We start from the raw sequence: 17,965 nt of genomic DNA, 5'->3' as shown, positions 1-17,965 counted from the left end.
GGTGGATTTGTTGTTTTCGTTAACTTTTTAGGTCATCACAGTGTGCTCTGTTTTTCCATCTGAAATGTTTCTCTTGTCATTTTCAGTATTCAGGGAATATTAGCGCGCACATTGGTTCATTTGTGGAGTGAATGTTGAGTGTGCGTTCTGCACAACCATGGTATTCTGTAAATCTGGACTCAAACGAGAGAGTTGATAACCTGTGATAAAATTAGAGCATCTGTTTACATAATGGAAAGTGACATCTGTGTGTCACTGTCTATGAAAGGACTCTGACCTATCTGTAAGTCATGGGAACAAGGGTATTCACAGCTCTCTTGTGTGAAAATGGTGATTTCCATGGGAAACGCTTATGTTCCTTGAAGTCCCTTAACAACGTCAAGGTTGAGGACATCCCAAGTGCTGCTTGCATTCCCAGCAGTCCAGAGATCTGGAGCAGGACTTGGGGAACTCAGGCAATGCTCCCCACCACTGTTACTTTTGCCAAAGCTACACAGGGACTATTTCTTTGCTGCCAACTCTTGGAGAAGCTGCGAAGGAAGGGCAGGTGGGCAACTGGGCAATCTGGTGTATTTCCCACTTCACAGATCTTCATCTGCTTGAGGGGATATAGCTGCCAAGGGTAGTTTCCAGAACAGTTGTTCTGTGTGAATATTTACTTTGAGCTTCTGTGCTATGAAATTAAGAATAGGGGCGCCTGGGTGGCTCAGTCGGTTAAACGTCCGACTTCAGCTCAGGTCACGATCTCGCGGTCCGTGAGTTCGAGCCCCGCATCGGGCTTTGGGCTGATGGCTCAGAGCCTGGAGCCTGCTTCCGATTCTGTGTCTCCCTCTCTCTCTGCCCCTCCCCCATTCGTGCTCTGTCTCTCTGTCTCAAAAATAAATAAACATTAAAAAAATTAAAAAAAGAAATTAAGAATAGAAATAAGCAGGGGCGCCTGGGTGGCGCAGTCGGTTAAGCGTCCGACTTCAGCCAGGTCACGATCTCGCGGTCTGTGAGTTCGAGCCCCGCGTCAGGCTCTGGGCTGATGGCTCGGAGCCTGGAGCCTGTTTCCGATTCTGTGTCTCCCTCTTTCTCTGCCCCTCCCCCGTTCATGCTCTGTCTCTCTCTGTCCCAAAAATAAATAAAAAACGTTGAAAAAAAAAATTAAAAAAAAAAAAAGAAATAAGCAGAATAGGAAGAATAGAAATTAAGGTGTTTTTTTTTTTTTAAACTGATGTCCTAGTATTTATTTATTCAAAGTTTATTGAGTGTTCACAGTGTGTCAGGCACTGCTCTAGATAATGCTTTACAGTTCATTTGGAAGAGAAAGAGAGTAAACTAATATATATTTTGATGACTGTAAGTCCCTTGAGGGAAAACAGGCCCCAGAAGGGGAGTTAGAGTGATAGATAATTGGGTGGGTGTGTATGGAGATAAGCTGGTGTTTCCCATAATTCAAGGTCATGGAATACTTGACCCATACTTGACTAAATACTTGAGTAAATCCCCAAAGTCAATACTTGAGAACACAATACTTGAGTAAATCCCCCCCAAAATGTTACAGGCAGAAGGTACAACACGTGTAAAGGTCCCAAAGGGTGGCATGTTCTAGAAATAACAAGAAATCTAGTTTGGTTGTACTGGAGCAAGGAGTGCAATAGGAAATGAGTTGTGGAGGTGGTGACGGGGGAGGCAGGGGCCCTAGATCATGTCCGGTCCTGTAGGCTGTTTTAAGAACTTTGCCTACTCCAACTGAGATGGACAACCACTGCAGAGTTTTGTATTTTTGTTTTTACTTTTTTTTAACGTTGTATTTATTTTTGAGGGAGAGAGAGAGAGAGTGGAGGAGGGGCAGAGAGAGAGGGAGACACAGAATCTGAAGCAACTTCCAGGCTCTGAGCTGTCAACACAGAGCCCGACATGGGGCTCAAGCCCACGAAATGTGAGATCATGACCTGAGCCTGTTGGATGCTCAACCGATGGAGCCACCCAGGCGCCCCTAAAAAATAACTTTTAGAGGCGCCTGGGTGGCTCTGTCAGTTAGGTGTTTGACTTCGGCTTAGGTCATGATCTCATGGTTTGTGGGTTCGAGCCCCCCGTCAGGCTCTGTGCCGACAGCTCAGAACCTGGAGTGTGCTTCGTATTCTGTGTTTCCCTTTCTCTCTCCTCTTCCCCAACTCATCCTCTGTCTCTCTCTCAAAATAAATAAACATTAAAAAAAAAAAAAAAAGACATCTACAAGAATAGCAGCTTTAAAAAAAAAAAGAAAAAATAATAAAAAATAACTTTTAATTTTGCTATAATTTATGGAAAAATTGTGAGAGTAGTACAAAGAAATCTTGCATAATATTCTTTACCCATAGTGACCACTTTCCATTTTGCCACATCTGCTTTATCATTCTTTCTCCCTCCTCTCTTACCCTCCCAATTGTGTGTGTGTGTATGTATACGTATTTTTTATGAGCCATTTGAGAGTAAAATGGGGACATGATATACCTTTACCAGTGAGTAAATATGTATACTTTATCAGTGAGTGATTTCTAAAAACAGGTATATTCTGTTGACTAATCACATTGCAGTTATCAAGAAAGTTTACATTGATATAGCACTCTTGTCTAATCCACAGTCCGTATCTTACTTTTATCCATTGTCCAATAATCTACTTTCATAGTTTTTCTCTAGAACCAGATCCTTCATTGTATTTAGTACTGATGTCTGACTTTTTTTTTTTTTTAACAGTTTGAGATGTAAGTCAGATACAATACAATCCACACCTATAAAGTGTAAAACGGTTTTTAGTATATTCACAGATAATGTGGAACTATCAGCATCGTCCATTAGGACATTTTGGTCACCTCAAAGAAATCTCATACCTTCAGTCCTCACCCTTCCCACCTCCTTATCCCCCCACCCCCAGCCCCAAGTAACATCTACTCTTTTCTTCATAATTCAGAGTGGCATATTGAAATCTCCAGCTGTTGTTGTTGAATTGTCTATTTCTCCCTACTCTTCTGTCAGTTTTCACTTTGTGTATTTTGGTGATCTGATATTAGGTGAATATATGTTTGTATTTGTATTATCCTGAGAGGTTGACCTTTGTATCATTATAAAATGTCCCTCTTTAAAAATTTTTTTTTAATGTTTTATTTTTGAGAGAGAGACAGAGTGTGAGCAGGGAGAGGCAGAGAGAGAGGGAGACAGAATCTGAAGCAGGCTGCAGGCTCTGAGATGTCAGCACAGAGCCCCACGCGGGGCTGGAACTCCCGAACCTCGAGATCATGGCCTGAGCTGAAAAGTCAGATGCTTAACCAACTGAGCCACCCTGCTGCCCCTATAAAATGTCCCTCTTTATCTCATTTATCTTTTTCTCAACATTTGTTGTTGTTTTGTCCAATTTTGGTTTAGGTGAGATACCGTTTTTAATTCTTTTACTTTCAGTGTATTTTTATCTTTGAATCTAAAGTGTGTTTGCTGTAGATAGTATATAGTTGGAGCATGTTTTCATTAGTCTGACAGTCTCTGCCTTTTAATTGGGTTATTTAATCCATTGGCATGTTGTTATTGGTACAGTTGGATTTACATCTGCCATTTTACTTCTTGTTTTCTACGCATCTTACATCTTTTATGTTCCTCTGTTCTTCCTTTACTGATTTTTTTTAAAGCTTTTTAAAAGTTTAAATGCATATCCTAACATTCTAATTAATTTAAGGTAGGCTTCATGCCCAGTGTGGAGCCCAATGCAGGCCTTGAACTCACCACCCTGAGATCAAGTACTGAGTGAGGATCAAGAGTTGGATGTTTGACTGAGCCCCCCAGGTGCCCCTAACATGCACATTTTATCAGAATTAGCTTTGGGTTTATACTAGCTTAATTCCAATGATATAAACCTTACTCCTATGTAGTTCTATTCCCTCTCACCCCCTTTTTTTGATATTGATGTGGATATGTCAAGTAGGCAGTTAGATGTGAGAATCTGGTGCTCAAGAGAGTGGTCCAGTGAGAAGGTTTAAATTTGGGACTCGTCAACATACACTTAGCATTTAGAACTGTGACCCAAGAACCGTGAGATCATGACATGAACTGAAACCAGGAGTGGGACACTTAACCAACTGAGCCACCCAGGCGCCCCACCTTTACCATCTCTTGAAACATGGGTCTGCTAGCAGCAAATTCTCTCTGAGATGCCTTCTGGCCTCCATCGGTTATGTTGAGACGTCAGCTGGTAATGTAACTGGGTTCGCTTGTAAGTAACAAGTTGTTTTTCTCTTGCTGCTTTCAAGATTTTCTCCTTCTCTTTGGCCTTCACCATTTTTATGATAATGTGTCTGTTTGTGGATCACTGTGTTTATCCTGTTTGGAATTCATTGAACCTCCTGGAGGTATATGTTGTTTTTTCAATGAGTTTGAGAAGTCTTTGGCTTTAAAATACTTTGAAAATTTTTCCCTGCTATTTAGCTTTTCTCTCCTTCTGGTACTCCCCATTACACCTATGTTGGTGTGCTGAATGGTGTCCCACATTTTTCTGAGGCTTGCTTCACTTTCCTTCATCTGTTTGTTCTTTGGCTTGTATAATCTCTGTTGATCTGTCTTTGAGTTTGCTTATTTTTTCTTCTACCAGTTCCAATATACTGTTGAGCCCTTCTAGTGAGTTTTTATTTCAGTTATTGTACTTTTTGGACTTCAGAGTTTCAGTTTTTCAGAATAATTTCTATTGCTATTCTCTATTTGATGGGACATTGTCATCATTCCTTTAACCCTTTAATTATGATTTTCTTCAGTAACGTGAACATGTTTATAATGGTGACTTTGAGGTCTCCCAACATCTAGATGCTGTCATAGGCAATTTCTCTTGCCAGCTTTTTTTTCTTTTTTGTTTTTCATAGTTTATGGGTCATCCTTTCCTGTTTCTTTGAATGCCTTGTCATTTTTTTTTTTGTTGTTGGATACTTAACATCTTAGATAATAAATTTATAGCAACTTTGGATACTGGCCTTTCTACCCTCTGGGGGTGGTTATTTGCCTGTTTGTTTAATAACTGGCTGGATTGCTTTAGTGACATTTGTTTCCCTCCCAACGTTAAGCCTTTGATGTTGCTCCTCAGAGAAGTCCAGTTTTGGGTACGCCCACAGTCACCCTGATGACTTTTGGTGGTTTTGGTGGGGATCTCTCTCTCTTTCCCTGACCACACATAGCTCTTAAACTTCAGGAATACCAGCTGATTGCCCTGTTGTTTTCCAACAATGCCTGGAATATTGCCTTGTAAATCAGTCCAATTAGATTCTTGCCCTTTTGAAGGAAAAGTTTCTGAGGTCTGTGTTTGATATTTGTTCTCATCCCGGTAAAGCCACTTCCAGCTGTCTTAGGTCCCAGTTCTCACCTGCAAATTAATAGGCCTGCAAGTTTTGTTTGAATATTGAATCTCCTCCTAATTGCTTCTCCCCACAACCTTCACTGTTCTTGAGTGTGCCGTTGGGCTTGAACTTCTCCTTGCTTTGTTGGAAATGAAGTCAGCTCCTTTGGAACTATCTCTTTGTGGTCTGTCTCTCCCCTGAGGCAAAATCTCTCATCCTAGGCTCTGGAGCTGGGGGTGAGAACAACAACAGTGTTCTTTCAGAGTGACACCTCTGGTCTAGTTGCTGAGTGTTTGTTGGGAGTGGGAGGGGGTGTGCGTGTGTGTGTGTGTGTGTGTGTGTGTGTGTGTGCGCGCGCGCGCACATGTGAGTGCCCACCGCAGCAGCCTGGGGTCCTCTTGACTTGCCTCTCCTAGTGGAGAAACACTGTCTCACCAGCCAGAATAAGGGTCGTCAGGGCCCCAGTGTTCTCAGCACACTATGTCCAAGGTAGAGCCTCGTTCCACAAGTGGAGGCTGGGTGGAAGAAGGGAACCCCCACCTCTCAGTCATACTTACCTGGGATTTAGACTTAGGCAGCTGGTTGGAGGCTGGATGAGAAATTGGTAACCTGCTCCTGGGAAGAAAGCCCTCCAAGTAGGAACTGAGTCGGGGGAGGAGGATCCCTGTGTTCTTAGCTGCAAAGTCTGGAGTGGCGACTCCCAACTCATTGAGCTGGGAGGGAGGGAGCCATCTTGGTTCAACAGACACTCACTTCTCTTGTGATTCCAGTGATCTTGACTAGATGTTTTTTCATTTGCTGTTTGCCTTTATGGCTCTTTCTAGAGGCTTTAAGTGGCTTTTATTTTTTTATTTTACCAGTTTCACTGGACAGTGGGTCAGTATAGTTCCTCTTGCAGTCATGCTGGAAGTTGATCTCTGGCTTCTTTTTTGGCAGAATAATTCTGCCTGCTAGATTGAAAATAGGTGGTAATTGGGGGAATGAGAGAGTGAGAGAAAGAAAAACAGAGACACTGTTGTAATAGCTCAAATAGGTGATGTTGCTGTCATGGTGGTCATAGCAGTGGATTTAACCAGAAGTTGTAGGATTCTTGATGGATTTTGAAGGTAGAGCCAAAGATTGGCTAACAGGTTGGATATGAAGCGTGAGAAAGAAAGGGGTGAGGGATAACTCCAAGGTTTTCGGCCTGAGCAACTGAAAGATGGGAGTTGTCATTAATCAAGGTGGAGAAGCATGTTTGGGGTAGGGGTGGGGTGATCAGAAATTCAGTTTTGGACATTTTAAATTTGAGACGTTGCCAATTGGGCCTCCAGCTGGAGATGTCAGGTTGGCAGTTGGATGCGAGAGTCTGTTGCTCAAAAGAGTGGTCCAGGGAGAAGGTTTACATTTGGGACTCATCAACACATACTTAGCATTTAGAACGATGAGCCTGGATGTCCTTACCAATGGAGTGGATGTGGAAAGAAGAGAAGGAAGATCGAGACCTAAGCCCTAGAATGCCTCACTGTCAAAAGGTCAGGGAGCCAAGGAGACTGAGGAGTGTTAGCAATAGAAGAGTAGGGTAGATAAGAATTGGATTTTTAGGGGCACCTGGGTGGCTCAGTTGGTTAAGCAGCCAGTTCTTTTTTTTTTTTTTAATTTTAATTTTTAATGTTTATTTTTGAGAGAGAAAGAAAGAGAGACAGTGTGAGTGGAGGAGGGGAAGAGAGAGAGGGAGACACAGAATCTGAAGCAGCTCCAATCTCTGAGCTGTCAGCGCAGAGCCCGATAAGGGGCTCAAACGCACAGACCGAGAGATCATGACCTGAGCCGAAGTTGGACGCTTAACCGACTGAGCTACCCACGTGCCCTTTAAGTGGCCAGTTCTTGATTTCAGCTCAGGTCATGATTTCGGGGTTCGTAAGTTTCGAGCCCTGTGCTGACAGCACAGAGCCTGCTTGGGATTCTCTCTCCCTCTTTCTTTGCACCTCCCCCACTCGTGTGCACCCCCCCCCCCCCAAATAAATATTTTTTTAAAAGGATGGGATTTTACATTGCAATTTTTTAAAGTCTATTTATTTATGTTGGGAGAGAGAACGTGAGTGGGGGCAGGGAATGTGAACAGAGAGAGAGAATTCCAAACAGGGTCCATGCTCAGTGCCAAGCCCCATGCAGGGCTCGATCCTACAACCCTGGGATCATGACCTGAGCCAAAATCGAGAGTCCATCACCCAAACAACTGAGCCACCCAGGTGCCCCTATACTGCAATTTAAAATGCCTGTAATAACTTCTTGTCTGTTTTTCTAGCTGAGTTACGCAATGTGACAAACTGTCAGTCTAACCAACCAAGGTAAGAAAAAAATATTGTCACTGAGACCAAAAGAATTAGGGATGTAATATATTTTTTTTAAGTTTATTTTTTTATTTTTGAGAGAAGGTGGGGGGGAGCATGTGAGAAGGGGAAGGGAGAAAGAGAGAGAGAGAGAGGGAGAGGGAGAGAGAGAGAATCCTAAGCAGGCTCTGTGCTGTCAGTGAGGAGCCTGATGTGGGGCTCCATCCCACGAACTGTGAGATCATAACCTGAGCCGAAATCAACAATCAGGCACTCGGGTACCCCACCCATGCGGATGTAGGATGTAGTATTCTTGGAACGTTTAACAAAGTAAGGGATACTTGTTTCAGCATAAAGCTGAGTTCTTAGCTACCTGGAAATCTGGAAACATCACACTTCTTCCCCAACTCTCCCCCCATCCTCTTACCTTCCAGGCTAAAAGATGGAATCAGTAACATAATTCTCCCTTGGGGTGACTATTTTATTATGGCTGTTAAGAGGGAAATCAGAGACAAGCAATGCTTAGAGCTCCGTGGAATCAACTTCCTTTGAGTTGATTTCACATAAAAGCTTGTGATGATGAGTATCGTGAAGCAAATCAGTAAAGGGTGTGAGTCACGTGCGACACTTCTAGAAGAGGTGAATGTAAGTGAGTAGGTTGGGGGCTTTGTTGGGGAATCTCAGTATGGAAACATTACAGGCAGTGTGGGACTCAGATCCTTTTTTAGTTTTCTCCGGTAAACTTAGGCTGGTACATTTCTTGTCTTTAGTAATGAAGGTGATGCCATCAAAGTTTTTGTGCGAATTCGTCCACCTACAGAAGGTTCTGGATCAGCTGATGGAGAGCAAAACTTATGTTTGTCTGTGCTCTCCTCTACCACTCTCCGGCTGCACTCCAACCCTGAGCCCAAGACCTTCACATTTGATCATGTTGCAGACATGCACACCACTCAGGTAATGATAATTTTGGAAACTTCACTTTCCTTTTGGATAAGATTCTATGATTTGCGAGGATTTCATTTCTGGTCTCTTTAGTTTGATAGATCTCAGATAAGGAAGCTCAAACATTAAATATTTTAGATGTCATCGATTTTAAAATATTTTAAATTTAATTTTACTAGGTTTTTTTTTCCTTCATCAAACTTTGTACCAGAATGATCAGCCTGCTTTACTTTTCTCTCACCATCCAGTGATGGGGGTTAGTGGAGGTGTATTTTTCAGAGCCAGTTGGGTGATTGATAATAAGTATGGTTCAGCTTCCTAGTTTAGGGAGAGTATCTTAGTTGTGGCCGCTGTAACAAATCTCAAAAACAGGGGGGCTTAAACAGCAAACATTTATTTCTCACTGTTCTGGGGATGGGAATTCTAAGATCCAGGCCAGGAGATCTAGTGTCTGGTAAGGACCTGCTTGCTGGCTTTTAGACAGCTGCCTTTTCACTGTGGAGAGAGAGAAAAAGCAGTTCTCTTGTGTCTCTTCTTAGAAGGGTACTACTCGCCTCACTAGTGCTCCACCCTCATGGTCTGATTACCTCCCCAAAGCCCCAAGTCCAAATACCATGGCGCTGGGGATTAGGGTTTCAACACAGGAACTTTGGGGAAGACACGTTCAGTCCATAGCAGAGAGTAACAGGTTTAAGATTACTATGATGTCAGTAACTGGTTTTCTAATTCAGGACAGTTTAGTTAAGATCTAGTCAGCACCATCCATTAGAACTTTCTGTAATGAGGGAAATGTTCTATATCTGCACTGTCCGTTACAGTAGCCCCTAGCCATATGTGGCTATTTAAGTTTGAATGTATTAAGATTGAATAAAATTTAAAATTTAGGGGGCGCCTGGTGGCTCAGTGGCTTAGGCATCTAGCTCTTGATTTGGGTTCAGGTCATGATCTCACAGTTGGTGAGTTCGAGCCCTTCATGGGGCTCCATGCTGACAGTGCAGAACCTGCTTGGGATTCTCTCTCTCCTTCTCTCTCTCTCTCAAAATAAGTAAATAAACTTAAAAAAATAAAAAACTTTTAAAAATTTATTTTCTCAGATATGCTAGTGCATGTGGCTGTTGAGCACTTGAAATGTGGCTAGTGCGTCTAAGGACTTGACTTTTAAGTTTTATTTAATTTTAATTAATTTGAATTTCAATAGCCACATATGGCTAATGACTAGTGTATTAGACATCACAGATCTTGATTATTCCTTTATACACATGGCTGTTTTTAGTGAGACATTTGGATCCTTTGATTTTTTTTCATCTAGGACATGGCTGGTCAATGGAAATATATAGTTATCCACCTATATAATTTTAAATTTTCTAGTAGTCATGTTGAAAAAAAGTAAAAAAACAGGCAGACTCACCCTTCCTTCCTTCCTTCCTTCCTCCCTCCCTCCCTCCCTCCCTCCCTCCCTCCCTCCCTTCCTTCCTTCCTTCCTTCCTTCCTTCCTTCCTTCCTTCCTTCCTTCCTTCCTTCCTTCCTTTTGGAGGGACTGGGGGAGAGAGAGAATCTTAAGCAGGCTCTGTGCCCAGCATGGAGCCTGATGCAGGGCTCGATCTCACAACTGTGGGATCATGACCTGAGCTGAAATTAGGAGTTGGATGCTTAACTGGCTGAGCCGCCCAGGTGCTCCAGACTTAATTTTAATCCTATATTTTATTTAACCCAGTATATCCAAAATATCTTTTCAACATGTTATCAATATAAAGCAAATTATTAATGAGGTATTTTCCATTCTTTTTATTCATGCTCAGTCTTCTAAACCTGGTGTATATTTTATACTTATAATAAATCTCAAGTTGGAGTAGCCATGTTTCAGGTGCTCAATAGTTACATGTGGCTCATGGCTACTGTATTAGTGCAGGTTTAAGAATTCTTGCACTGTTGATAAGATTGCATCTACTTATGTGTGTAAAAATGAAAGCAAAAAATCAGGTATTGATTATTTAGTACAAACTTGTGGGAAAAGCACTGAAGAACACATAGGGCCATGTATCTGATGCTAATACCCATATAATATTTGTACGTAATGTGCCGACAAAATTCTGTATGGATTCTAGATGTTAGTTTTAAATCTAGCGTTGTATGGGGGTTAGTAGATGTAATTATGTTTAACGTTTTATCATCTTATAGTTGTTTTAGCTTTTTTTCAATACTGGATACAATTTTTATTTTATCACAAGTGTTGTAAAGTCTAAGCACACTGTTTTTATTGTTATATTTTAGAATGTAATTTAGGAATGTGGTTCATTTTTATGAAATATTAACATATTTGGTGCTTACATTTGTAGGAGTCCGTGTTCTCGACTGTGGCCAAGGGCATCGTGGAGTCTTGCATGAGTGGGTATAATGGCACCATCTTTGCATAGTAAGTTGCCGACTCTGTCCTTACACAAGGGTGCAGTCGTGAGTGCTTCTGTTCATTTCTTATGGCCACACCGTGAATTACCACAAACTTAGTGGCTCGAAACAACACAAATGTATTGTCTTTCAGTCCTGTAAGTCCGAAGTCTGACATGAGTCTTGCTGTTTCACTAAAATAAATAAGCTAAAATAAATAAGTGTCCAGGGCTGTGTTCCTTTCTGGAGGCTCTAGGGAGAATTCCATTCATTTCCTTGCCTCTTCCAGCTTTTAGAGGCCACTCATATTACTTGGCTCCAGGCCCCTTTATTTTCAAAGCCAGCAACATGCAACCTTCCAACTCTGCTTCCTTAGTCACATGTCCCTCTGACTACAGCTGGGACAGGTTCTCTAATTCATGTGATTAGATTGGACTCACCTGGATAATGAGGGTGGGGGAGATTAAACGCTACCTTGTGGAGAAAAGAGTATTTATATTATTTGAAATTCTTTTCTGAGGAAGATTTGTCTCTTCTCCCGCATTTTTTAAATTATACTTTGGGTTATAATCCAATACCTTATTTTTATCATGTTGCTCATATTGTCCTAGATTGGCCATTGGGAGCTGTTTGAGGCTGGTTTCTGTGTCCTTTTGCTTGAGCACTTCCTTTTTGACAACACAAGCTGTTCCTGGCTCATCTGTATTTTCCCTGTCCTAGGGCTAGAATCAGCCATTTCGACAAGGAGCCCTGGTTCCTTTTATTGGAGAATGGTATTCAGAAACCAGGATGTGGGCACTAGGTGTGTTTGTTGCTACTGGAGTGTCATTGCTTCTAGGCCTTCTCAGTAGACAGCTAGGTAATATATGTATACATACTTAGTCGTGTATGTGGACATACCTGTAATTGTATCTGTATCTATCCGTTTGCATATATATACATTAAGTTAAACATGAGTTCATGCTTATGTCTCTGACTCTAATCCAGGAGGTTAGAATCCATATGGGTTCATTCTAACCTTCCTTCTTTGTTTATCTGTAACTTCCCTTGCTGGCATTGAGAAACCTGGCTGCCACTTTCTATCATCCCTTTACTGATTCGTTCAGCCCCAGTATACATGTAAAGTACTTTCAGAATTGTTATCCTGTATCCCTGTGAGAAACAAATTTACACAGTACAATGTTTATGTACAGTTCATTTTCTTTAAAAAAAAAATTTTTTTTTTAAGTTTATTTATTTTGAGAGACAGAGCAGAGGAGGGGGCAGAGAGAGAGAGGGAGAGAGAGAATCCCAGGCAGGCTCCGTGCTGTCAGTGCAGAGCCTGACGTGGGGCTCGAACTCACGAACTACGAGATCATGATCTGAGCCAAAACCACGAGTCGGATGCTTAACCGACTGAGCCACTCAGGCACCCCTCTTTTTTTTTTTTTTTTTTTTTAAGCCTTAATAATTTCCAGTCAAAACCTCCTTTTCTAAAGTTACTTAGGTCAGCTCCTTTGCTGCCCACTGCCTTTGGTGTAATGTCACACACTTGTGATGTAGTTATGTGCATTCCATTCTGGGACCGCTGACATCCTAGTTGATGCGTTTTGCTTGTTTTTTAGTTTGCATGCTTTAAAGTTCACCCTTTGTGATATACAGCTGTATCGTGTTTTGATAAATGTAGAGAGCCATCTATTTACTACCCCGGCACTGAAAATGACTGTTTCTGGGATGTCTGGGTGGCTCAGTCGGTTAAGCGTCCGACTTCAGCTCATGTCATGATCTCGTGGTGATCTCACAGTTCATGGGTTCAAGCTTCGTGTCAGGCTCTGTACTGACAGCTCAGAGCCTGCAGCCTGCTTCAGATTCTGTGTCTCCCTCTCTCTCTGCCCCTCCCCTGCTCACTCTCTGTCTGTCTCTCTCTCAAAAATAAACATCAAAAAAATTAAAAAAAATTTTTTTTAAACATTTATTCATTTTTGAGAGACAGAGAGTAGCAAAGCATGAGTGGGGAAGGGACAGAGAGAGAGAGGGAGAGAGAGGGAGATACAGAATCCGAAGCAGGCTCCAGGCTCTGAGCTGTCATCACAGAGCTTGATGTGGGGATTGAACCCATGGACTGCAAGATCATGACCTGAGCTGAAGTCGGATGCCCAACTGACTGAGCCACCCAGGTGCCCCCTCCCCCCATTTTTTTTTTGAAAAGGACCGTTTCTTCACCTTAAAAGTTTCCCGTTTGTCCCCCTTGTAGTCAGCCACTCCCCCTTCCCTCAACCCCTGACATCCAGGGTACACGAATACATTTTCTGTTCCTATAGTTCTGCCTTTTCCAGAGTGTCATATGAATGGAACCACACAATATGTAGCCTTTTGGATCTGGCTTCCTTCTTTTATTAAAAATGCCTATAGGATTTGCCTGTGTTGTTGTTGCAGGCATAAATAACTTTTTTTTCTTTCTCAGTAGTTTTTTTTACTGTATGGATTTATCATCATTTGTTTATCCATTTCCCCGTGAAGGGATATCTTAGATGCTTCCAGTTTTTAGTGCTTATGAATATATTGCTACAAACGTTTGAATATTGGTTTTTGTGTGGACATAAGTTTTCAAATCATTTGAGTAAATACCTAGGCATGCAATTGCTGGGTCATATGGCAAGTCTATGATTAACCTTATGAGAAACTTGCCAAATTGTTTTCTATATGTATATTTAAAGTGAGTCATGATCCTCAACTTTCTAAATTTTGGCAGCCTTAAAATATTGCTATAGATTTAATGTGGAATGTGAGATGGAGTCCAGAAGGCATTGTCACCTTGGCATTTGTACAAAGTGAATTTTAGTTATCATTTCAGATTTACAGGATATATAGATTAATGGGCATATATTTGTAGTGTATTATTATTTTTTTTAGCAGTAGACTTTCAAATTGTATTTAGAACTAGAGCTTTTTAATAGAATGTAGTGAATTATTTGACACATTTGAGGGGCGGCTGGATGGCTCGGTTGAGCGTCCGACTTCAACTCAGGTCATGGTCTCGCGGTTTGTGGGTTCGAGCCCCATGTCGGGCTCTGTGCTGACAGCTGAGAGCCTGGAGCCTGCTTCAGATTCTGCGTCTCCCTTTCTGTCTGCCCGTGCCCCTACCCCACCCACACTCTTTCTCAAAAATAAATAAACATTAAAAATTTTTTTTAAATATATTTGGGCGGCTAATGCTTTTTGTGCATGTGCCCTTGGTTTATAATTGTCTCAAAACACAAGAAAATAAAAAACACATTAAGAAGTATGAACTTTAGGCTCATATGCACATATATACCAACTTGAAAGTTTGCCTTTGCTTTTCATGCTTACTTTTCAGCTGTGTTCAGGAGAGCTGAGTGTTTTCTCTTGAGCAGTAAGGCAGAGGCCTATTTTCTCATTTGTCTTAAGAGAAGAAAGATTTTTTTTTTCCCCACAGAGTATTTTGAGTGGTAAAGTTAAAAAATGAATTGGAAATAGAGCCACAATTGCCAGAGACTGTGTTATCTTTAGAACTGTTATCTTTAAATACCTTACAGTTCTACTAATTATGTTTAATTTGTGGCATATTCATTAATAATTTAACCAAAATTTCTTTTGGTAGAAGAAGGTAGAAACGAGAAACACTTGGAGAGAAATGAGTGAAAGTTGGATGCTTAACTGACTGAGCCACCCAGGTGCCCCCTGTTTTTTCTTTTTTTTAATCTTTTGGGGACATTTAACCAAAAAGTCAATTCAGATTTTTTCTTTAATATTTGGGCTGTGAATCCAAACTAAAGACATTCGACATCCTGATAGACATCTATCTTTCGCATAAACATTTTTAGTTTTAGTTTTTGTTACTCTCGTTTCTTGGGGTAATGGAGGAGACATGACGCTATGCACAAAAATCAGGCCTGTACCATAAGGGTTTTTGAAATTGCTTTGTTTTTAAATGAAGACATTTAAGTATCTTCAAAGGCATAATTTAGGAAAGGAATTGCTAAATTGTTAGAACAGAAAAAGTTGAAAACAAAATTCCAGTTAGTTCTGGTTAAATAAATGATACATTCATGGAATACAATGTAGGTATTAAAAATAATGAAGTAGATCTCTACTACATAGAAAAATATCTGAGATAAAATTAAAGGACAAAACAGATCACAGAGCAGTATTTCAGTTTTGTAAATAAAAAGTAAATGAGGGGCGCCTGCGTGGCTCAGTCTGTTAAGTGTCTGACTCTTGACTTTGGCTCAGCTCATGATCGCAGGGTCATGGGTTTGAGCCCTGTGTCGGGCACCTTGCTGAGCATGGAGCCTGCTTAAGATTCTCTTTCTCTCTCCCTCTGCCCCTGTCTCCAGCTCCTGCGTTCTAGCTCCCTTAAAAAAAATTTTTTTTTAAACAAAAACTCTGATGGCTATGTTTGTATAATCCTGAAGAATTACCAGAAAATTAACAGTGTAGCTCTTGGTGGTAGAATAGGAGAGAAAAAAAGTGAATCATTCACTTTTTACCTAATATAATTTTTTTAAAAAGTAAGCTCAGCACCTAAGGTGGGGCTTAAACTTAACTACCCTGAGATCAAGAGTTGCATGCTCTACTGACTGAGCCAGCCAAGTGTCTCTACCTAATATAATTTAAAAAAAGAAGGAAAATAAGATCTTTGTGGGGAAAATTTTTTTTATGTTTATTTATTTTGAAAGAGAGAGAGAGAGCACGCGCGCACACGCATGGGAGAGGGGCAGAGAGGGAGAATCCCAAGCAGTCTTCACAATGTCAGGGCAGAGCCCCAAGCGGAGCTGTATCCTGCAAACCATGAGATCATGACCTGAGCCGAAATCAAGAGTCAGACGCTCAGTCAGCTGAGCCACCCAGTCACCCAATGTTTGTGGAGAACATTTATCTATTAGTAGACCTTATTAAAGTAGGAGGGTAGTCTTTTAAGTTTTGTGTGTAAAAATAACATACAAAACATTTGTTTTTACAGTGGACAGACTGGCTCAGGGAAAACATTTACGATGATGGGTAAGTGAATTAAAATTTATTATTTGCTGGCTTAATCTACTCTGCAATGACAGCACCTAGGCACCAAGTACATTTTGGGGGAAGTCATACTTTCTTTTTTTTTTTATTTTTTATTTTTTTTTATTTTTATTTATTTATTTTTTTTTTTAAATTTTTTTTTTCAACGTTTTTTATTTATTTTTGGGACAGAGAGAGACATAGCATGAACGGGGGAGGGGCAGAGAGAGAGGGAGACACAGAATCGGAAACAGGCTCCAGGCTCTGAGCCATCAGCCCAGAGCCCGACGCGGGGCTCGAACTCACGGACCGCGAGATCGTGACCTGGCTGAAGTCGGACGCTTAACCGACTGCGCCACCCAGGCGCCCCCATACTTTCTATATACTATGTTGACCTCATAAAATTAGAGATATTTCCCAGGCTTATGTCAAATTGGGAGCTCCATGATAACAAAGTCCATGTTTGCAGCTATGTTCCGTCTGTGCTTAGCACAGAGTAGGTGCTTAATAAACAGTTTTTGAATTGGGTTTAATGACTTTGTATATACTTATAAATCTGTAAAATTACCACCCAGACCAAGATTCCTAATCAGTCACTACTTTACCCCCTTCCCCTGAAGTATCTATAACTCTGACTTCTATCATCATTAGTTTTGCTTGTTTTTAAACATCTACAGATGAGAGTACTGTATGCACTCTTTCGTGTCTGGCTTCTTCCTCTCAGCATTAAGTTTCTCAGAGTCGCTCATGTTGTTGCATGTAGTGCTAGTTTGTTCCATTGCTGTATCCCGTTCCTGTATAATGTGTTATTGTATGAATATGCCACATTTTCCATTTTACTGTTGATAGACATTTGGATTGTCTCCGGTTTTAGACCATATGAATACTGCTGCTATGCCACTTTATCTTGTATGTGTCTTTTCAAGTTCATTTCTGTTGGGTACATCTCTAGGAGTGGAATTGCTGGATCATAGTTACATGTTTATCAGCTTTCGTATTTATATGGCCCTGATAGATATGGAAATTCTAGGGCCTCCACGTCCTTGTCTATACTTGGTATTGTCAGTTTTTAAAGTTTTAGCCTTTCTGGAGTGTGTGTAGTATTATCTCATTGTGTTTTTGTTTGCAATTCCCTGATGTCTGTTGACAACTGAGCATCTTTCATATGTTTATTGGACATTTGAATATCCTTTCTGTAAAATGCCCCTTCAAGCTTTTTTCCCATTTAAAAAATTGGCTTATCTCTTTCCTACTCATTTGTGGGGATTTTTGTAAAATAGGTTAGCCCTCTGTGTACAACATAACAGATTTTTCTTTAGTTTTTTCATTTGTCTTTTGATTTAAGGTTTTTCCCTCTGCCAAAGTTTTTAATTTTTTTTTTGGTGGTTGAATTTCGGTGGTTGTTGTTTTTTAATGGCTTCTGAATTGTGAGTTATAGTAAGAAAGAGAATTACGGAGTGAAATGAGAAGGAACCACAGACTCTGGGAGAAGAATCTTCCAGGCTGTAGGCTCTGAGTTGGGAACTTGCTCAAGAGTGTTCAAACATCAAGAAGACCCATGGGCTAGAGGGGAGTTTTCCACACCAAGGTGTTGTAGGGAGGGACGTTGGAGTTATACTCTGAGGCCAGCTCATGTGGGACCTAGCTGGGATTTTGTATTTTGTGAGTGCGATGTGAAGTCATTGGAGGTTTTTTGTTTTGTTTTGTTGTTTTTTTGTTTTTTTTTGTTTTTTTTAAATATTTTTTAAATATTTTTTTAAATTTTTTTTAACGTTTATTTATTTTTGAGACAGAGAGAGACAGAGCATGAACAGGGGAGGGGCAGAGAGAGAGGGAGACACAGAATCTGAAATAGGCTCCAGACTCTGAGCGGTCAGCACAGAGCCGGACGCGGGGCTCGAACTCACGGACCATGAGATCATGACCTGAGCCGAAGTCGGACGCTTAACCGACCGAGCCACCCAGGCGCCCCAGTTTTGTTTTGTTTTTTAAAGA

At 41.0% G+C, this 17,965-nt stretch overlaps 1 protein-coding gene across 5 annotated transcripts in view; it reads left to right on the top strand.

Moving 5' to 3' along the window:
• Nucleotides 1-17,965, top strand: part of KIF15 (kinesin family member 15) — an 80,282-nt gene that overhangs the window by 960 nt on the left and 61,357 nt on the right. For all 5 annotated transcript variants that reach the window (XR_009260989.1, XM_058727278.1, XM_058727277.1 and 2 more), the window contains exons 2-5: nt 7,621-7,663; nt 8,416-8,599; nt 10,924-11,000; nt 15,936-15,973. Coding sequence is in view for 4 of the 5 variants with exons in the window: in XM_058727278.1 (XP_058583261.1) it covers nt 7,621-7,663; nt 8,416-8,599; nt 10,924-11,000; nt 15,936-15,973 (342 nt within the window). In the remaining variant the exon portion in view is untranslated. The remainder of the gene's footprint in view (nt 1-7,620; nt 7,664-8,415; nt 8,600-10,923; nt 11,001-15,935; nt 15,974-17,965) is intronic.

This window comes from Neofelis nebulosa, chromosome 4, assembly GCF_028018385.1.
Source record: "Neofelis nebulosa isolate mNeoNeb1 chromosome 4, mNeoNeb1.pri, whole genome shotgun sequence".
Lineage (NCBI taxonomy): Eukaryota > Metazoa > Chordata > Mammalia > Carnivora > Felidae > Neofelis > Neofelis nebulosa.
This window is presented reverse-complemented; position numbering and strand designations above follow the sequence as displayed.